This window comes from Andrographis paniculata, unplaced genomic scaffold (genome assembly GCF_009805555.1).
Source record: "Andrographis paniculata isolate CXL003 unplaced genomic scaffold, ASM980555v1 Contig59END, whole genome shotgun sequence".
Lineage (NCBI taxonomy): Eukaryota > Viridiplantae > Streptophyta > Magnoliopsida > Lamiales > Acanthaceae > Andrographis > Andrographis paniculata.
Window position 1 is genome coordinate 2793697 of NW_026137594.1, and position 22655 is coordinate 2816351.

A 22655-nucleotide genomic window follows, 5' to 3' on the forward strand; every position below is an offset into this window, starting at 1 on the left:
TTGGATGTTTGTAAGAAGAAAATTTTTTATGAGTAATAAAATTTTAGACAAAATATTTCAAAAAATATCTTATAAATTTTTAAATATGAATTAAAATTGATAAATTTTAAATATATTATGATTATTATTGAATTTGTCTATTTTTAACTATATTAACTATTTTAAATTCAAAATATTTTTTTTAAAAAAAATATAACAAAAAAAATAAAATTTTAGACTAAAACAAAAATGTACATGACCGTGTAAAATTATACATTGTCGTGTAACAACATGGTTATGTATAATTATAAACTGAAATATACAGGGCTGTGTAACAAGATAGTCATATACGTTTAGTTTCCAGATCAGCCACCACGTCAACTCTGTTATGTCCACGTCAGCAATTTTCGTTAATTTTTTAACGGTGCGATCAAAATTAATTGAAATGGTTTATAGTGAGACTAAAATTGATTGAAATTATTTATAATGAGACTAAATTTGATGAGTTTTTTATATTGAAATCAAAATTGATAAATTTTTATTATATTGAGACCAAAATTATTTTTTGTTTTCCTTAAATATAGTAGTTCTAAAAAATAAATAAAAAATGCTCCCTCATTCCTGTTATAGTTGATACATTGGTCACACGCTGTTTAAAGAACTGATGTTTTATTAGTTAGTGACACGGGTGTAGTTTGTTTTGTGAATATAATTTGAAGAAATATTTTTGATGCAATTTATATGAAATTATATAAAAATAATAAATAATATATAATATATTAATATTTTTTGAAAAATTGGTGGTGAAAAAGTCAAAAAGAAATGACCACAGTAATAATATTGATAGTTTTAAAATATATTTAATATATATAATTAAAATAATTAGAATATGTATTTCAATATTTTAAAAATATATCACAAAAAAATGAATATCAAATATATATAATATATATAATTAAAATAATTAGAATATATATTTCAATATTTTAAAAATATATCACAAAAAAAAATGTATGAATATCATTTTGAGGTGGATAAAATTTTCTGTTATACAAGTAGATAAAAAATACTTTTATTTATTTATAATTAATATAAAATAATTTTTTAAAAGATATAAAATTTTAAATGTAAATAAATATATTTTATTTTTATTTTTTAAAATAAAAATAAAAAGAATTTTAAGTGAGATTTTATATATTATGTAATTAATTAAATTAGATTTATACCAAAGTATATTTTAATTTAGTAAATTTTATTCAAAATAAAAATATCTCAATTATTGTAGAAAATATCAAAATAAAAAAAATATCAATTTTTATGTTATGGAGTACTAAACAAAAGCAAACTTCAGAATTTAGAAAAGAAAAAAAAAAACAAAGAAAAAACTATAGAACAACAATTGTAGAGAGACATTTGTGACTAATTTTAAGGCAGTTGGGCCCAACTTTCTCGTAATGGCCCAAAGCCCAAATTAATGAGCCTGTGTTAGGTTCACCTCATCAAATGAAGTGTAGCCTGGACCTTGGATCCTGGAATATATAGAAATGAGTATGGGATCGGAAGTCCGGGACCATTTTCTTAACATATTTTTGTGATATTATATAAATATATATATATATATATATATTAAATTTTAAATATACTATTAATTAAATATTATTATTATATCTTTTTTTTGTAAAGATGCGCTGAGATATTGATTAGTCGTAGTGGTGGCGTTGGGTTGCGGATAAGGAGAGGAGGTAGAGCTTTAGAAGTGATGGTGGCGGCCAATCCGATTCAGCCTCGCTTGCTCTCCACCTTTCTAGGGGATTGCCGCTTCTTTCCCTCCGATTCCACGCATTCGCTTCGCCGTCTCTTCCATTTCACCTCAGGTTTGCCTGATGTGCGCTCTGATTTTATCACTTCACGTTATGTATGTATCCTGTGGCTGCTTGTTTTGTTTTTTCTGATGTTGGACTTGGATATGGAATTCAATTTCGATTTAATCGTTTTCTGATTGAATGTTTGAGAGAGGTAGTAGTTTGCCGTTGTTTTTGTTGAAAATCAGTGTGCTTAATTTCTGGTTTTTGGATAGGAAGAGACCGTGTGTCAATGCAAGCGTCGAGAACCTTTTCAGGAATAACCAGTTTGTTGTTTAACAGAAGGTATGCTTTCTTTTTGATGCATTCCCACTTTTCTGAAACATTTTTGTGCTGTTTGTTTATCGCGTTGGTGATGCGTTAAAGTAGTGTGCATTTCCACCTCTCTGAAACATTTTTGGTCTCAGATTTGAGAATTTTATCAATTTCGTATAAAAAGGTTCCTACCGAAGCTGTAATCAATCTATGGAGTAGAAGAGATTCACTCTGATGTTGTGAAAATTTGATACTTCAGAAACATAACCAATTTTCATAAGTTCTAGCAGAATCAGCGTTTATGCACAGTTAGGGTTCGTTCCGGTTTATGCTACTGACTGATGAATTGAATTAGTTATTTTTAGAGGTAAATATATTTCTGTCTTTGAGAGAATGTACACAAAGATTTGCACATGTTCTGTTTGCATTTGTTGACAGCCCTGCAGCACTAGTATCACTACATGATATTGCAAGTTATCTAATAGGTTAGATGGAGCTGTTGAACTTCATTTATAGTGAGTCCTGGCTTAGCTTGGAATCATTCCCTGTTAATTTTCTCTGTATTATTGTTATCTTTGTCGAAGCACACAAAAATCTGCTGATAGCAAAAGGAACCGTTTGAAGCCTGGGAAAGTATCTCCCCTACGCCCAGTCCCCAGCGACATACCGAGGCCCCCTTATGTCAAGTCTAGGAAACCGGCTGGAATTGCAAGCGGGCCTGAAATACATGATGAGAAAGGGATAGAGTGCATGAGAGCATCTGGGAAGCTTGCTGCCCAGGTTCTTCAACATGCCGGGACATTGGTGAAGGTGAGTTTTCTCACCTTATAGTGTATATGATTATTCACAATTCGGGTGGCAGTGGCTGTTAAGCCAGGCAATGGCATAAAATTTGATCTTCCTTTTTATTGACATTAAACTCGACTGTTTATTTACTTATTTTACAATTTGACCCAAACTCCATTTGCATTTGCTTTTGCATTGTGCCTCTCTTGGCAGCCAGGCATCACAACGGACGAAATTGACCAAGCGGTTCATCAAATGATCATCGAAAATGGAGCATATCCATCTCCTCTTGGTTACGGTGGATTTCCAAAAAGTGTGTGCACATCTGTGAATGAGTGCATTTGCCATGGAATCCCCGACTCGCGTGCCTTGGAGGTTTGTCCTACCAAACTATGTATTTCACATGATTTTTTAATCCCATCTATATATGGTTATATCACAAAGTTTAGGTTATTGGTTGTCTTGCCTTCGCAGGATGGCGACATCGTCAACATTGATGTTACAGTCTATCTTAATGTAAGCATAGAACTTGAGTTCTTTTTTTATCGACAGTCAATTTGTAGAATGAAATAAGACATGGATTATCGTAATTTTGTTTCAAGATTGCTTTTGTTCTTGTAATATAAGTAAATTGGGACTTCCTGACATCCAGGGTTATCACGGGGATACATCTGCCACATTTTTTGTCGGAGATGTTGATGAAGAGGCAAGAAATTTGGTAAAGGTATTTCTTATTTCCTAGTACATGCACTTTTAACTAATGTTTGTTGTATTCAGAAATTTGCCTTTTTCATAACGACCAATTGTGTTGCCGTGCATTAGGTAACCAAAGAATGCCTCGACAAGGCAATATCAATATGTGCACCGGGAGTCGAGTTCAAGAAAATTGGCAAGATAATACAGTAAGATCCCTTTACTATTCTATAATTTCATTTCAAGCGCTTAATACTGCCAATTGCCAAATATAAGGTTCAATTTAAGTAGAAGTTTTGGAAAATTTCAATAATAATAAGAAGTTGAGTATAGGATATGATTTTTGTGAGAGAAAAAGGTACTCCCTCCATCTGGAAAAATTTCCATGGGTTGGCTTGAACACAGAGACTAAGAAACAATGATATTTTAATTTAAGTAAGAGTATTATGAGAAATTTATTTAGAAATTGATATAAATGAAATAGGATAAATAGAAAAAAATTGGCAAAGTTGTTATTATTGATTAAAGTAAGGATGGTAAAATTATGAGCTGATAAAATATTTTATTACTCATAATTTTGGCTCATGGAGGAAGTATTTTAGTATGATAATTTTTGAAAAAAATTGAAATTATTTATTAACAGTAATATTAAAAACATTGCTACATAGACAGAGACTTAGGTGTATTTGTTTGAATAGTTGTTTGATTTGATCTAAACGGAGGTTGATTTGACGTTTTGAATGTAAAATAAATTTGTAGCATAATATAAAAAAGAAAAGTAATTATTTGATTTGATAGTTTTGAAGAAAAAAAAAAATTGAATAGTAAAATTATACGGTAAAACCCACAAAAAAACACAACCTTACTTATATGCTCGATGACAGAAATACTATTGTTTTAACAAAATTCGATTCCTTGTACTAACTTCTTCTCAAAGTGATCATGCAGATGAACACAAGTACGGCGTTGTCCAGCAGTTTGTCGGTCATGGAGTTGGCCGTGTTTTCCACAGCGATCCAGTCATTCTCCATTACAGTAATGTCCCTTAACTTTTGGTCTATGCAACATCGTATAATATGCTCGATTACTACATTACTTTCCAAATGCTATTCTATTTCTCAACGACTTCGCCTTTGCTAGGGAACAAGGAGCGCGGGCGAATGGTGCTTAACCAAACTTTCACCATAGGTAACAAACAAAACAATTCCTTACATCCATCATTATTAACTATTTTTCAGTCGAAAAGGTTGTTCAATTTCCGGGATTTGGTTGAAATGGTTGCGCAGAACCAATGCTGACAGTCGGGAGCATAAACCCGATAATCTGGGACGATAATTGGACAGTGGTGACTCAAGACGGGAGCCTTTCGGCGCAGTTCGAGCACACCATATTGATTAGGGACGATGGAGCTGAGATTCTTACCAAGTGTTGAAGAAGATCATCCTCGTTTACAGACAGACAGGTTTGTTTCAAGAAAATTTAAAAATAAAAATTCTAAGGTAAAGCTTTTTTTTCCATTAAAATTGATGTTTTCATGTGATTCATGTTTTTTTTTTTTGGTAGGCATCACCAAATTGTTACTATTTATAAAGCTTTTTCTTTTCTTTTTCCTAAAGTGCTACTATTAAATAAATTTTATTTTATTTTTTAAACTAAACCCGCAAACAAACACTTTCTTAGAGATTTATTGTATTACAATTGTTATTATTTCAACTATACAACTTATAAGAATGACTCTTTTATTTTAAAAATAATTTTCAAACGAAAAATACAAAATTAAAGTTGTTACAGTGTTGAATGTAAATATTCAACAATACAGTACAAATATAATAAATGAATTAATAGTATATGATAATACTTTATGCTACATATATTGTCAATGTATCCTTTAAAATTTAAATTTTTTTTATTTTTATTTATCCAAATCATAGATATATAGTATTACAATTCATATTTTTATATTTATTTACTGACATACTAGTATTATTTTTTATTTCAATTATTTTGTGAATAAAAAACAGTATATCCATCTAAATGGCGTGTTTAATTGATGATTAGTTATATAAAAGAAGTGGTGTTGAATAGTATAAATAATCGTGAATTAAACACACCTAAATTCCTGGAAATATTAAACGAAAGTATAACAGCCGATCGTGCACGGCACGTTATTTCTTCTATTCAAAAGAACACTGCTTTCTGTGCATACAAATGGCACTTTCTTCAGACATTGAGACTGTTGTCTCCTTTCAATATTCGATTACTCTGCTGTTTCACTTATTTTTTTATTAGACAATAAATATAAAACAAACAACATAACATTATTATTATTATTGTATTATTTATTATATATATATATATATGTATATGTTAGTTTAGCTCTAAATCTACCTTTATATTTTTATGTACATTAATTATTATTTTAGGTTAATACAATTTATATTTTTCTCTCAAAAACTCATATGGCAATAAAGTTGTATTTGTTGTGGTCCGGTGATTATTCACCGGAAAAACCTGCTTGTGGCTCACACGCGCCAGACTAATCTCACACTGCCGGAAATTTGGCCCGCGAATGAGCTTCACCTCCGATGCCGATTGTTGCCATTTTCTCACCATCGACTACTGTTGTCGCCCTTTATGTTCTCGTCTGTCTTTGATTTATGCGTCATGCGATTTGAGACCGTGCATGGTTATTCATTTTGTTTATTCGTAAAATATGGATTGTATGGATGTCCACCTTTCTATTACTGTTATATTGTCCAAAAGTTATTACTCCCTTCGTTCGCTTATAAGGATTACATTTACATTTTACATTATTATACTTAACATTAAAAATATCATACACTAATGAAACTATTTTTGCAAATTTTTCTTTATTACATTTTGATATAATAATTAATATTCAAATATCAATATGTAAAAAGTAAATGAAACCCTTCGAATCGGACGAAGGTAGTATAATATTTGATGGCAGTTTATAAAAATTTATTGATTGGTAGAAAAGTTGCGACCAAGATACTCTGCCACCTATCTCTCCAAAATTGGGTATACATTTTATTACCATTTAAGGTTTTAAATGTCCTCAAATGACCAAGATGTATTCTTAGTTGGTTTGTTAAATTGTTTTGAATGAATTGTACGAATTTCATCCAATTTTAGGAAAAAAAAAAAAAAAAAGAAAAAAAGTTTACATTATTTTAGCATTTCAAATTTTAAGGGCCCTAATAATGTAATATATTGCTAGTTTGGTTCATTTAGCTGCTTCAGATTAACTGTACAAATTTTTATCAAATTTCAAAATTGATAATGAGTTTTTTTTTTTTTTTTTTTAGCATGTTTAATTTTAAGGTCCCTTAAACTGAAAAATATTGTTGGTGCTTTTGTTTGTATATTTTGAATGAACAGTGTGAATTTCATCCAATTTTGAAATAAAAAAAGAATTATTTATTTATTTTTTAGCATTTAATTATTTTTAATGGAAAAATTGAGTTGTACTGTGAGTTGGCCGTTAGGGTGATATCATAGTTAATCAATACATAGTGGGTAGTCCTAATCAATACTTCATATTTTAAAAGTATATATATATATATATATTTGATTTTAGTAAAAAATTGCATAGTAATATAATATAAATACTGATACAATATATGGTAATAGTCACCAACACATGTTATAATTTAGGGTATGTTTCTCCGGGCCTATTTGTACAGTATTTTCTTCCAAATTAGGTCGGTTCTCCAAGCATACATTTGCTGCAAATGGCAGCAAAAGATGCATTTATTTTTTAAATTTTTTTTTCAAATATTATATTTATTTAATACTTATAGTAATTATAGGGTAAAAAAATTATAATATATATGTTTTTTTATATAGAGATAAAATTTTATATAATACGAATAAATAAAAATTTAAATATATATATTTGGTATAATATAAATTTATAATCAAATCATATAATATAAATTTTATCAATTAAATTTAATAGACATTTATATTATTTTATTAATTATCCATCGAATCAATACACATCAAAAACTCCCCAAATCACAAACAAATCTAAACACAAAAGAAATAACAAAAATCAATCTCATTCCAAAATTCAAATAAAAACCAAACACAAACTCAAATTCCCCGAAACCCTACGAAGAAACACACCTCAATTCAGCATCTAACGTATATTAACACAGTATAAATTCATATTATGAGACTGGCAATATATTGTAATAAATTAATATCACACAACCTATGTATTTTTTATTATTATTTCAAATTTAAAATATTATTATTTTTAATAATAATACATTTTTCGTAAAATATTATATTAAAATATTATTTAAATTAAAATAAACAAATTTCAGAATTAATAATAATGATACAATATATTAGTTGGTGTAAGTTGAGAAATGAGAAATTAATGACGATATAATTAAATATATAACATAAGTTGCAAAAAGGAAGAGTTGAAGTAATGAATGGCATTCATTACGTACCATAAAAAGGATATAAATAAAGTAATGAATGAATTTAAATATTAAAAAAAATTAAAAAAAATTAAAAAAATACACCATTGAGATTTAGTTGGGTGTCGTTAAGTCTAAGCAAAGAGGTCCAATCATTAAAGCACAATGTACTTCTCATCAGTGCTGTCACCACTACCTCTATACAAATAATCAAATTTCGGGTTGTGACTTTGTGTAAATCTAACACTCAATAATTTTTTGGGGTTTGATTTTATATTTTATTTTTAAATTTTAGTATAAACAGTAATTTAAATATAATATTTTGTTAAAACAATATATTTTATGAAAAATCTTAATTATTACTGAACATGGAGTATTAAAAAATTGGAACTAAAGTCAAAGTGATAATTTGTTAGGACTCTTTCTCATTATATATTTTTTATTAATCATCTTTCTATTACTTTTCAAAATATTATACTTTTAAGGTTTGTTTTGTACATAATGTACCCTCCGTCATATTGAAATGATGATATTTGCTTTTTGCACTTAAATTTTTTATCATTTATTTTTTTTACGTAGATTTTCTAATATTAGTATTATATTGGATTGCAGTAGAAAAGACAAAAATATCTATGTTAGTATGGTGTAATATAAAAGTAATGATATTTGTAATATATTGTAAATTGAAAGGGTATTTTTTATGTTAAATATGCAGTACAATTACTAAATTAAGAAATTATAAATTTATTTTGGAACGAACGAAAAATGAAATATAATAACCTTTCAATAGAACGGATGGAATATAACATTTAACTATTTTTAAAACATTGAATAGATCATAAAGGTAGACTAATTTAATTTTACAAAAATTCCTTTAATAAAAAACGAATATTTGATAATTTTCTCAATTTACATGTGTTTTATTTATTTTTGTCATTGTTTATCCGCAATGTATTTTAAAAAATATTACATTCAATGCTATTTGTATCAATAAAATATTTAATTTTATTAGTTTTTTTATTAATTCATCTTTTTAAAAAAAAAAAAAAAAATCCCTAAAACAGTTTAAAATTATATCCAAATATTATATAAGGAGGAATCAAATATGAAAAGGGCCAAATTATCCAAAAATAAATATAATTATTAAAATATCAAGAATGTATTCATTAAGTCAAGCCATCGTAGATCTCAACTTTAAAAAATAAAATAAAATAAAATAATAATTCTTCTTTTTTTTATTAAATTATTTTTCTCATTAGTATCTTTTCTATTCTTGTAATTTTATTTTTTTTACCAAATGCACCCAGACTGCACATATATTTGGAATTTCTAACAATAATTTTAAAAATCAATCCAAAAGTTACTAAAATTCAATTTCTTATGCAAAGAAAGCATACGATTACTATGGCCATATAATAATGAAAATTTCCATTTAAAAGAAACTACAATGATTAGTGTTAACTAACTCTAAGAGAAAAACATTAAAATTTTGGTAATTCTTAACAAATACCCTAAATCTTAGGATTTTTTTATTTTGTATCGAATTTAAATTTTACCTTATGTAATGTTTTATTTTAAAAATTATATATTTAATTAAAAATTATTAAGATAAATATTAAAAATATCGATAAATATTAAAAAAAATTCGACAACATAGAAAAATCCGTAATGGTAAATACGGAAGTCAAAAAATTTTCCCAACGCGCCACGCGATTCATTGGCGCGTGTCGGTCGCCCCAGGTAGCGGCAGAGATAATATTCAAAAAGCACCCGGATCTCAACTCCCAAACAAGACACTGTGGAAGATTAAGGTTGGATTTTATTGGAGTTCAAACACCCTGGACCTTCCAGAAACAACCTCCGTTTCGGACGCCTGAAATCTCGATTCTATTAGGTTTGTTGAGCGAATTGCCGAATCCAATTTTTTAAAATAACCAAAAACTATAGACGATAGATTACGGCATTTAATCATATGACAAAATCAATGTTCCGAACCCCGATTAACAATCCAGCGCAAAATCGCAGCGGTGAATCCATTTAAGGATTTATTTATTTATTTTAGCAAGGAACGGTAATGGCGATGGAGCAATTTGGAGGAAGGCTGTAAAGGGGACAGAGACTAGCTGTCCGTCGCCTGTGGTCTGACTTTCTTCCACGACCGCTGTCGTTGACTCTGCATTCTTCGATTTGTTGTTTTTTCTTCGAGCAATTGCAGTATTCGAAATCGAACAAGTGATTTTAGTGCCGTTCGACAAAACCCCTGTTTTGATCTTGTCTGGTTTTTCTTGGGAGGTTTAATGGCGGAAGACCTCTGTCTCTTCGCGAAGGTAAATTCCTTTTGTGCTTTTTACAGCTCCTCTTTACTGATTTCGTCTCTGGATTTTGAATCAATGTTGGAGGTTTTTTATGGATTGAGGATTTTGAATTTGGTGAGGTTTAGGGTTAGGGTTTTTGAAGCGCATTTGAAGGATTTGGGAATTGTTCTGTTTTGCACGATTCGTTTAATTCATAGATGCAAAAAAATTGATTTTTATTTACCTCTTTGAAATTTGTAGCTATTTTATTGTTATCGTTGTCAAATCCCCAATTTTTTTGAACTGCAAATTTGTTGCCCTAGTTTTTTTATCCGTTGTTTTGATGTTCTTTGAACTTTCATTGCACCATATGAACTAGTTAAATTGATGCAATGATTTCTGATAAACTAAAATCTTGATCTGAAATAGTGACCGATGTGTTTGATTCGATGATTTCGAAGGAAAAAAATTGATGAATAGTGCGAGGATTCGAGGTGATATAAATAAGTGGCTACGACGACGATGTTTTGAATGTAAAATTAATTTTTAGTACAATATAAAAAATGAAATAGGTAGGCGTTTGATTTGATGTGACGAACGTCTGATTTCCTTTAGGAGACGGCGATCGTTATAAAGCCTCCCAAGAAATCGCCGGCGTCGTTGAGAGTATTAGTCTTAGTATTCGCGATGGTTTGCGGCGTTTACATATGTTCGATCAGTCTAAAGCAAACTAATGATCGGATCACCGCTAAGTACCTAAATGTCCAAGTTAATTGGAGTCATTGTCGCGACAATACTATTGATCGGTCCCAAATTCCATACTTGCACTATCCCCGGCCCTCCACGTTTAGCCGGTAATGTAATGTAATTTTTCACGTCTTTAATTACGAATCGATGATTTTAGCACGACGATGATCTGATTGGATTCGATATTTTCTTTTCGAATGTAGAGCGGAGTGCGGCTGCAATCCCGTCCGTCTATTTGCAATTATTTCGATGCAGCGATCCGGGTCCGGCTGGTTCGAAACTTTGCTGAACAGCCATTGCAACGTGAGTTCGAACGGAGAAATATTCTCGGTGAAAGAAAGGCGGAGTGACGAATCTTCGATCTTGGCTACTTTGGACCGGGTTTACAATCTCGACTTTTTTACGAGCGCGTCGAAGAATCAGTGCTCCGCAGCCGTCGGATTCAAGTGGATGCTCAATCAGGTAATTCCCGACGTTTTCTATCCGAAGTTTCGATAGTTGGTAACTAATATTTTTCGGTAATTTAGGGAGTGATGGATCATCATAAAGTTATCGCCGAGTATTTCAACGATAGAGGCGTTTCGGTTATATTTCTCTTCCGAAGAAATCTGCTGCGTCGGATGGTTTCGGTTCTTGCTAATTCATACGATCGGTATGCGAAGCTCTTGAACGGGACACACAAGTCGCACGTCCACTCTCACGAAGAGGTTCTCGTCTCGATATCAAGCCTACATTTTGTGTTCTTACGCTTATCGTGTGATCGATTTCTTGACGTAAAATTTCTTTTTTCAGGCTGAAACTCTGTCTCGATACAAACCGACGATCAATTCGACGTCGCTTGTAACCGATTTGAAGCTCATGGAGAAGACGGTTATGGAGGCTCTTGAGTACTTCAGCAGCACCCGACACATCGTCCTGTATTACGAAGATCTCGTAAAAAACCGTACTGTAAGTTAACCACGCCATAACTTCGTCCGTATGTTTTTCGATTACATCTCACCGTTCGTCGCCGCATCGCAGAAGCTCGTCGACGTGCAAAACTTTCTCGGGTTGCCAGTGACGGAGCTAACGAGTCGACAGGTGAAGATACACAGAGGATCATTGTCGGATCACATTATGAATTGGGATGACGTAAATGCGACTTTACGAGGGACGAATTACGAGAGGTTCCTTAACACTGACTACTCGACTAATTAAAAAAGAAAAAAGGAGGGTTCATCGATCGGGTAAGTTAAAAAGCATTCGATTTCTTCGTTTGGACGGATTTTAACTAATCTTAGTTTTTGGCTTCTTTAGCGTTTTTTTGATTTGTTGCCCAATTTTTCTACATCTACGGGTCGTTTAATTCTAAGCGTTCGAGGATGTGTATATAGGCGCGCTCTTTTAACTTAATGTACAATATTTGCTAATGAATGGAAATCTCGAAGCAGTTTTTCACTACACCCTTTTGATATGACATATGTTGTCTCGACGGAAATTTCTATAAATAGCCGTATGATCGAGATTGAGTAGCCATTACTTGGGTGTATTGGTTCTTGAACTTTAGGGGACTTGTGAATTCATTTTTCAGCGAAGATTTTCTTACATTGTCGGAGATGAGTAGATTAAGACGAGCGAAAAGGTTGTCCTGATTTTGCAAAATTTATGGTTTTCGGAATTGTAGGTCTTCATGATAAGCCCATGAATCATGATTCTTGTTGTCCTAACTCGTAACTAGAATTATTGGGATGTTGTTTTGGTTTCCTTCTTACCTACCTACCTACCATGTGTGAAATAAGTTTGTTGCAGAAAATTTTGTAGGCCAAGTAGAGATGGATGTGTTTTTGTTTTGAATGAAAAAGGTAGTATGGAATAACATAATTATATTTATTTTTATCTTATCTTAGAGGGTCTCTTGTATGAAAGAAATGTTCTGTACGTTTACCAATACTAATTTTTTAAAGAATGATTTATGAGGGCGAATTCGGATTTGAACAGTAAAAATTTTGAATTTGAATAGTTGTATGATACGATATAAATAGATATTGACTAAAATTGATTTTTATTATAATATAAAAAATAAAAAGTGTTTGATTTGATAGATTTTTTTTTTAAAAAAAAAGAAGAAGAAAAAAGAGAGAGATGAATACTATATTTAATATTCAATCCCCTAAACAAACACACCCGTTTAGTCGACGATTAAAAAAAAATAATAAATAAAAATCGACCAACTGATCTAGGACGGGATGAGTATTATATTGAATATATATATATATGGCATGTAAAACTTGAAATATTAATATATTGAATATTTATTTTTATTTAAAATATTATATTAAAAATGGGGTGTGTTTGGACGTGAGTTTGGATTTTATAATAGTAAATATTTGAAATTAAATAGCTGTTTGTCATGATATTTCTAATGTTTAAATAAATTTTTAATATAATATAAAAAATTAAAAGTAATTATTTGATTTGATAGGTTTAAAGAAAAAAAATTAAATAGTAAAAATTTATAAAAAAAGAATCCACAAAAGAACAATTATGTTTTGAAATAATAAAATTTTGAATGTAATAATTATTTGATATGATATTTTAAAATATAAATATTTTTTGTTTTTCTTTTATAAAAGTTAAAAGGTATTATTGTTATATACTTGTATTAAAATCTTATTTGAGTACATAATTGAATAATATAGTAAATACATTATAATATTTATTGAAACCATATAAATAATTATCTCAATCCAAACTTTATACTCTTCTTCCCCAAATTTGTTCTTTGTAAGTTTGCTAGCTCCACTTTAATGAATAGTTTCCTTTAAGGGTTTATTCACTAGCTATCTTTTTTCTTTTTTTTCTTTATTATATATATATTTTTTTATGATATAATTCCTAATACTTCCTTCGCATTTTAACAATATATTCATTTTTTTATTTTGATCCATCTCATAACAAAGTATCCATTTTTTTTTTTAGTAATTGTATATATCTAATATTACAAATACCTTTCCAATTTACAATATATTACACAAATTTCATTACAATACTAATAGGTTTAATTTAGTCTTTTTATATTTATTTCTACTTTATCCCAATATAATACTAATATTTCTAAAATTCCGTACAGAAAGCAAATAGATACCTAGTTATGGGACGGAAGGAGTATATATTTTATCTTTTCACATAAATCAACTATTCTCTATAGATCACATTGAAAAAAAAAAAAAAAAAACATCAAATGATAATACTAAACAAAAAAAATCCTAAATGTTAATTATAGTATGAACGTTAAGAATATTTTAACATTAAAATGATATTTTCTCCATTTCATCTAATTTGTCCATTCGCTCTATTTTAATTTGTCATTTCAGTTTTTGAAAATATAATTATAACACTTTAATCACACTTTTCAAATTTCATATTTTATAATTTTTTTATTTTAATTAAACTATTTAGTCAGTTTAATTTTAATCTATAATTGTTATTATTATATCATTATTTTTTTTTATTAATATACTTTCTAATTACTTACTAATTACATAATACTTAAAACTTAAGTATTCCAAAATTATATTTTTTATATTTAACTGTCTATTTATTAAGATTATACTCCTTCCGTCCCACCAAATTAGTTACTTTTCCTTTTTTGGTCGTCCCATCACTTTCCTATTATAGTAATAATTAATAACTAATACTTCTAATTAAAAAAACTTAACTATATTTATTAACTTACTAATATGTTTAATTTTATTATTTGTTAATTGTAAATTTAGAAGTTGGGCTAAAATTTTGAATAATAAAAATAAAATAAATATTTAATATTATATAAATAAATATTTATTTAAAATTAAATTTTAATGTAATATATAATAAAAATTTGATGTTTGATTTGAAAATTTATGTCTGAAAAATTAATTAAAAATGAGACTTGATATTGATTTTTTTCTTTATTTAAAAAAATAAAAAAATAGAACTTATTTATAATGCAAAATTATAAATTTATTTTTAATTTTGGTATTTGACGTAAAATATTATATTATAATACTGTGTATACAATTCAGTTAGAGATAGTTTGAGATAGTATACCGAAAATATCGAAATATAATGTATACCGTACCAAATTTTTTAATTTATTAAAAAAAGATATCGATATTGTATCGAAATTTTAAAAATTTTTCGGTATTTGTTTTTTAGAGTATGCATGTTATTTCCGTAAAAAAAATTCGGTATTTTTTTTACGAGTATGCATATTATTTTTGTAATTCAGTATTTTTATTTCGTAAATTCAGTATACCAAAATATTTGTACGGTACAGTAAGATCTCATACCAAAAATTTTGTACCATATATATGTGATGTGATATTAAATTTGGTATGTCATAACGAACTATTTTTAACAACAACCAAATTCAAAAATTTTTATGTATTGTCTATATAATTATTTTTTTATTACATTTAATTATATGGGTAGGTAAAAATAGTGTAATGATATATTTGCCCTTACTTTTTTTTTTTTGTATAAAAGTAATGATGTGATGTAAAGTAGGGATATTTGTAAGAAAAATGGAGTATTTAAATAAATGGTTACTTTGTAATTGGACGTCCCAAAATAAAAATATGTATACTTTCTAGTTGGACTGAGGGAGTATAATATAAAAGTAAATACTCCTTCCGTCTATTGAAATGTTACTATTTTCTATTTTTATCCGTCTCAAAACAAATTACCATTTTCTAATTTAGTAATTGTATTACCTACTTAACATAATAAATAGTCTTTCAACTTATAATATATTACACAAATGCCATTATTTTTATATTACAATATGAATATTTTTATCATTTTTACTACAATTCAATATAATACTAATATTAAAAATTTTACATGCAAAAAACAAATATCACCCGTCCAATGAGATAGAGGGAGTATTATATTTGGAGGAGACAAAAGGAGTGATAAGCAAGTAGAGAAACTGAGAAAGAGATGGGAAGGACAGTACGTAGTGGAATCACACTTGACTCACTAACACACATCATCATCACTCACTTCCTACACACACATTCAACTAATTATATATACGAGAGAACAAATATATTCAAGTATAATTAATTTATCTCTAATTTAATTATACTGAAATATATATATATATTATAGTTTAGAATTTCATATCAAATTAATAAACAAATAATTGCATTTAATATTAAAAAATTAAATAATTTCTTATATATATATTTTGCTATTACGATATTTAAAAACTCCCGCAAACTTTTCTCTATACTCATGTTTTTATTTTTATCATTCTAAAAATATTTTAAACAAAAAATAAAGATACTGTAATAATAATAAAATAAAAATTATTAATATTATATTACTTTAAAAAATGGTATTCAAAGTAAAACGTGCAAAATTTAAAGGAAATAAAATAAAATATTATATTATATATATATTCATATTTTTGTTGGAAAATATAAAAATAATGTATTGTATTGTATAAAAAGTAATATATTGAGTGTGACATTTCTTAAAAAAAAATAAAAATGATAAATGTTAAAAAAAAATGGATTGCGCAATCAATATATATTTCATAATTTGTGACCGTGAGATCATGGGTTCAAACCCCCGACGCCTCAGGTCACTTGCCACACATGGTTCGCCTAGTGTGACTTTCCCGTCGGGCCAGGTTTGCAGGGTATTAGGTTCGGCCGGGGGTTTATCAAGTGTGCACTTTCGGGTAGCAGTTGCGGATTCCCACGTCATTCAAAAATATATATATATTTCATAATTTCAGTAATATTCATATATATATAATTACAAACAAATAATATATATATATATATATACATATGTGTGTGTAATTTTCAAGAACAGCATGATCCTATGTTGAAATCGTAGCCGATTTTATACTCCATATCCGAAATTTATGACATGATGACATCTACATGTGTCTTAAGTAAATTGATCATGATACATTTGTTGGTGTCTTCTTTTAAAGTTTTATTTCAATTTTTCTTTATTATATATTTACTGCAATTTTTTAATAAAAATAATATTATTTTATTTTACAAATATTAATGATCTTACAATTACGAATCTACCTCCATACCATTAGGTCATCAATCGGGGAACTTGAGTGGATTCTTTTTATTTATTGCTTTTTTGGCTCCAATTCAATCGTAATTTACTTTTATTATTATTATTTTTTTATTGACCAAAATATTATCTCATATCTCACCATTGACTAATAAATTTGATGATATTTTAAATTTTTTAATCTTAAACAAATTTACTAAAATGTTTTTTGAGACAATTCAGATTACACAAAATTAAAAAATACTCCCATTGTTGAAAATTATCAACAAAAAAAAAAGGCAGATGCAATAATTATAAGTGGGACTAAATTAAGGAAGATTGGACATCACTGACGTCGCATGTAAAAACTGATAGCATTTTATTCATAAAAAATCAATCCAAAATAATCACCAGCGGCAGCAGAGAGACAATGAGATTTTAGAAAGGGAGACATTGATTTAATTTAATTTAATTTAAGGAGACTATATAGCTTTTTTTTTCAGTTGAAATTTTTTAAAAGTAATAAAAAGTTAATAATTGATATTATATTTTGTGAGATAATAAGTATTAATGAGTTATTTTTGAAAAAAAAAATATTAATGAATAATATAAAAAATTTCAAATTTGTTTACCTAAATAGAAACTCAAAATTTTAAAATTTGAAAAAAATAGTAAAAAATTAAATATTCGATTTGAAATTCCAAATTTATTTATTTATTTTTTATACAGATTTTGTGAGTTAAGATTCAGATTCAGGAATGTCTATTTCACTGTGTGCATGTTTCATAAATGTCTCCCTTTCTCTTTTATTTAATTTACATATAAATATTAGCATTTTTTTAGCCTTGTATATAATGGTTATTGTTATTTTGATATTTTAAATTGAATTTCTATAGAAATGATTTTATATTTAATTATCCATAGCTAAGAATGTCCATTGGTACCAAAATATTGTCGTCGGGGCCTGATATGACAAAAAAAAATTAAAATTATACGAACTAATTACATGACAATTTTTAATATTGTTTATGCGATGAAAATTGACACTCGACTAATCTATGCGGCAATGCGATGATATTTCGATTGCAAAAGACCTGTTCAACTACTACGGATTAGATATAAATTTTGTAGTATCGTACGTCGTGGTACTAAAAAAAAAAAATATTTATCCCATTGATTAAGGTTAATTTAATTTTGATGTGTGTATATATTTAGGCAAGACATGGAGAAATTGATGCATATGTCTGTACCATTTGTGTTGGGACATACACACTCACTCACACTTTCTTGCCCCCTTGCTGTTCACCACGCTTTCCTATCTTTATTTATTTATTATTATTATTATTATTATTATTATTATTATTATTATTATTTGTGTATATAGGTTGGATTGGCTATTGAATCTTTGGATTATATATTAAAAGGGTAAATATGTAATTTATATGGTTCGCAATCAAGCTATCACCCGACTATATATATGCTTATGAATAATGATACGATATGACGTTAATAAAATTATATCAAGTAATATACTTAAGCATATGTAGGGATTTTTTTATTTTTTATTTTCTTATTATGCTTAATTTCAATCTTTTCGATATACAATTGTTAATTTTATCAATAAAAATATATAATAATTTCTTTTTTTTTTAAAAAAAAATCATATCCAAATACCATAGTAACTCAAACTTTAACATAAGTGAAAAGGGAACATAAGAATTCATTACATAAATATTTTATATGTGTACCATCTATGTGGATATGTGTCACATATTTTTTAATTTTTTTGACAATTATGGTTCATTTATATAGATATTTTTTAATTTTTAAAATTTTGAAAAAAATCTAAAAATTGCTGGTGATCCTCAGCCTCCCAATTCTTCCATGCCCTCTATTACTAAACGGTTATACATACAAAAAAAAAAAATAAATACGGGTATAGATATTGTTAGATGGGTATTAAATTATTGAATTATATATATAGTGAAAATCAATAGAACGTTTATATATATAAATAAATTGAGCTAAATAATAAAACTCTTGAGTTACATATAAAATATAATGAGCAATACAAAATATTGATACTAAAATGAAACAATGAGCTGGACCAGGAGTCCCGTCCTAGTAAGAGGAAAAAATGACGGGAGTTGAGGGCCAGATTGCAATTACATAACTTTTTGTAGTCAATAAATAGGCCAAATAGGAGACCTCACTATACACACATATTCAACAATTGCTACAATTCCCAACCTCTTCATAATATATCGCCCTCAATCTCATATATAATTCTTTCTTGCTATATATATATATATATATATTTCGGAATAGTTAAGGTTGTAATTATATTTACATGGCTAAAGTAATTGCCCGTACAATATTTATCTTTATTTTTATCGTTGTCTTGTCTACTCAAGTTTTTTGTATTAGGGCACGGTATTTGGTGTCCGAAGATGAAAAATACACGAAGGGCATCGAGAAAATATCGTTTCATAGACACAAGCTCGATGAAACGGGTTTCTTGGATTCGTATCGACCCACGCGGCCCGGCCACAGCCCCGGCATCGGCCATTCCAAAAATGACTAGAATTCATCCATCTCTAGCTAGCTAACTCTCTCTCCCTCCCTATCTATGACTCCTTCTTCTTCTTTTTCTTTTTTTTTTTCTCAAAAAAAAAATAATAATAATAATTGTAACGATAATGATATATATTTCATGGATTTTGATGTAACGTAAATTAAATTAATTTAATTCAGGATATATAAATGTTGGGATTGTGGTTTCCATCTGTCAAATGTTTCCTCATGCTTTGTACTTTTGTTAATCAATGCTTCCTCCTTGTTTTAATTGAATCGCCACGTGACGATTTCCGCGCAGACTAACGCTGTGTTCTTTTTGGAAAATAAGCATAGTTATTTTTTTTTAAAAAAAATAATATATTATACATATTTATTATTTTTATATTACTTATATAATTATTTATATTTTATTTAAAAAGAGATATTTTTAAATTATTTTACGAGACAAACACATTCTAATTAACTGTGCGTTTGGTTTCAATATGATATATAGCATAATTATAACTAAGAATTCATATTTGACTAAAAATATTTAAACAATTATATTTTAATAAATTATAAATATTATTTTATTAAAAATAAAATTTATAAATTTCATAATTTATAAATTATATAACTTTATATAAATATTTTTTTAAAAAAATAAATATAGTTGTTTGCTTTGAAATAAATAAAAATATGGTACTCCCTCCGCCCGATTGGAATGGTGATATTTATTTTTTGCACGTAGATTTTTTAATATGAATATTATATTGGATTGTAGTAAAAAAAAAGACAAAAATACTCTTATTAGCATGGTGTAATATAAAAGTAATGACATTTGTGTAATATATTGTAAATTGAAAAAATATTATTTATGTTAGGTAGATAGTACAATTACAAAATTAGGAAATAATAACCTTATTTTGGGACAAACGAAAATGAAAATTGGTACGGAGGAAGTATTACAATTGAGTCTTGTCATTAAGGTAAATTTGACGGTGGCGATGTCGTATGATGTGAGCTCAATGGAAAATGACCGCTTGTACTAATAATTTGTACCCGTCACCAAAGGGCATCCAACATTTCCGTCACATTATATATATATATAAATAGAAATATACGTGGGTTTGTTCACTTTGTGTTTTTAGATGTATGTATTTTGTATATTAAGTATGAAAAATTGTGTTAATAATATAAAAAAGTATTTCATTCGTCCTAATTCAAATTATTATATTTACTATTTTCGTTCTTCAACTCAAAAATATTTATTTATTTTTTAATAGAAATAACCATATACTAATACTAAAATATTTATAATTTTTATTTAAATTACAAAGATACCTTTGTACATAAGAAAAAGGCTAAGCGAAGTTCTTAAGCAAAAAGTTACCAATTAATTTTATTAATTAGGACATGTGCATGATTATATAGTTTAATATCTCTCTCTTAAACCATTTATTTATTTATTTCAAACTTTAAATATTATAAAATTTTATAATCCTTATTTACTTACATGCAGTTACTATATATATACAAAATCTTTATACATACAATTTATAAGGACATTTTAAATATAAAAAGAACCATTTTATCTTTAAAAAAAAAAGTATATATATATATAAAATGTGTAAAGTGTTATTCAACTAACAATACTTAATTGGCTTTTGATTCCCCCAACTATGGAGATAACCTTTTCGCAATTATTTTTATTTATTTTTAGCTGTCGACAGCAAACAATATTATTTAATTAATTCTATAATATTTATACCAACTCCCAACTTCCATACCATGCTAATTCAACTTTACAAACTTCATGTCATATATACTAGGCAAAATTATAATTTGTGTGTGGCTTCGAAACTCAGCGTAAATTCTTTATTTACTTTAAAAATTGCACTGTGTTCTCTTATACTTTAAAAAATATTGTATGAAATCTTTATGTGGTTTCGAAACTCAGCATAAATTCTCACTTTACTATAAAAATTGCATGGCGTCCCCTTATATTTTTAAAATATTACATGAAACTCCTCCGTCGTGCAAAACATATAAATAGGAAATATCTTCTTATCACACAAGGAAAGTTTCATGGTGGTGGAGTTTCATGCAACGTTTTTTAAAGTATAAGGGAGTACCATGCAATTTTTAAAATACATGAAGATTTTACACTGAATTTTGAAACAACACGGGAGTTATGAGCAATTTTACTTATATATAAATCGATAACATATGATATACTAACAATTTATATAAAATGTATAATATAGATTCATCTCATGTATTGTCTTTTAATTTTCTCATGTAGTGACTAGGACTAATCATGATCATGTTGATTAGGTAGAATCAATATTCTAACCATTCTCAATATTTTTAGAGACTTATGAATAAATTATGAAGCTTTTTTAATATTGTACGATGGTTGTATCTTTTAGTGTTTGATTAATTTTTATATATATATATATATATTGTTGTTAGTTATTGGGAATTAAATATTTATTATTAAGTTATTTATATCTATTGCTTTGTTCTTTTTTGTTTTGTTTTTGTTTTTATATTTTATGAGATAAATATTCTTATATTTTATTAAAAAGTATGTTATAGAGTCTTTAAAAAGTGAACAAATCCCATAAGTGTAATTATTAGAAACCATTTTTTTTGCTTTTTTTTTTTTTAAAAAAAAAGAAAGAGATGTTTTTTTAAAAAAAAACTCTAATTCAACTTTTAAAAATATATATTTTAGTAAAATTAAATCTATGAGTACTAGCGTTATGATTAGCACCCCTACTTATTAATATTTAATATATCCCAATTTTGAAAATTAATATGTCGTGTGTGTGCTTTTTTTTTTTTTTTTTTTAATCTAAGTTTTATCTAACCTCCAACCTAAAAAGGTCAAGGTTTTGTTCTTTCCAATTTTTTTTCTTCATATTTTTTTTCAAAAAAATAATACACTACACACATTCACTATTTTTATACTT

At 27.5% G+C, this 22655-nt stretch overlaps 2 protein-coding genes across 2 annotated transcripts; both read left to right on the forward strand.

Annotated features, from left to right (window-relative positions):
- The first annotated feature begins 1662 nt into the window (after positions 1 to 1662).
- LOC127258195 (methionine aminopeptidase 1D, chloroplastic/mitochondrial) lies at positions 1663 to 6302 on the forward strand. Its single transcript, XM_051284945.1, has 11 exons — positions 1663 to 1853; positions 2057 to 2126; positions 2681 to 2906; positions 3096 to 3257; positions 3357 to 3398; positions 3535 to 3606; positions 3705 to 3784; positions 4513 to 4610; positions 4716 to 4763; positions 4862 to 5037; positions 6111 to 6302. Exons 1-10 carry the CDS (start codon positions 1739 to 1741, stop codon positions 5005 to 5007), a joined length of 1059 nt encoding a protein of 352 aa, XP_051140902.1. The 5' UTR covers positions 1663 to 1738; the 3' UTR covers positions 5008 to 5037; positions 6111 to 6302.
- Positions 6303 to 9943: 3641 nt separating this feature from the next.
- Positions 9944 to 12513, forward strand: LOC127257825 (uncharacterized). The gene is made up of 6 exons (XM_051284303.1): positions 9944 to 10359; positions 10942 to 11180; positions 11277 to 11535; positions 11601 to 11780; positions 11866 to 12021; positions 12094 to 12513. The coding sequence occupies exons 1-6, from the start codon at positions 10330 to 10332 to the stop codon at positions 12268 to 12270; spliced, it is 1041 nt and encodes a 346-aa protein (XP_051140260.1). The 5' UTR covers positions 9944 to 10329; the 3' UTR covers positions 12271 to 12513.
- Positions 12514 to 22655: the final 10142 nt, after the last annotated feature.

Excerpts from the sequence above, each read along its gene's own strand:
- LOC127258195 (XM_051284945.1), top strand. The coding sequence starts at position 1,739 with ATGGTGGCGGCCAATCCGATTCAGCCTCGCTTGCTCTCCACCTTTCTA. Across the intron at positions 3,785-4,512 it reads AAAATTGGCAAGATAATACA|TGATCATGCAGATGAACACA; the intron begins GTAAGATCCCTT and ends TTCTTCTCAAAG. Across the intron at positions 4,611-4,715 it reads TCCAGTCATTCTCCATTACA|GGAACAAGGAGCGCGGGCGA; the intron begins GTAATGTCCCTT and ends CGCCTTTGCTAG.
- LOC127257825 (XM_051284303.1), top strand. The coding sequence starts at position 10,330 with ATGGCGGAAGACCTCTGTCTCTTCGCGAAG. Across the intron at positions 11,181-11,276 it reads CGGCCCTCCACGTTTAGCCG|AGCGGAGTGCGGCTGCAATC; the intron begins GTAATGTAATGT and ends TTTCGAATGTAG. Across the intron at positions 12,022-12,093 it reads ATCTCGTAAAAAACCGTACT|AAGCTCGTCGACGTGCAAAA; the intron begins GTAAGTTAACCA and ends GCCGCATCGCAG.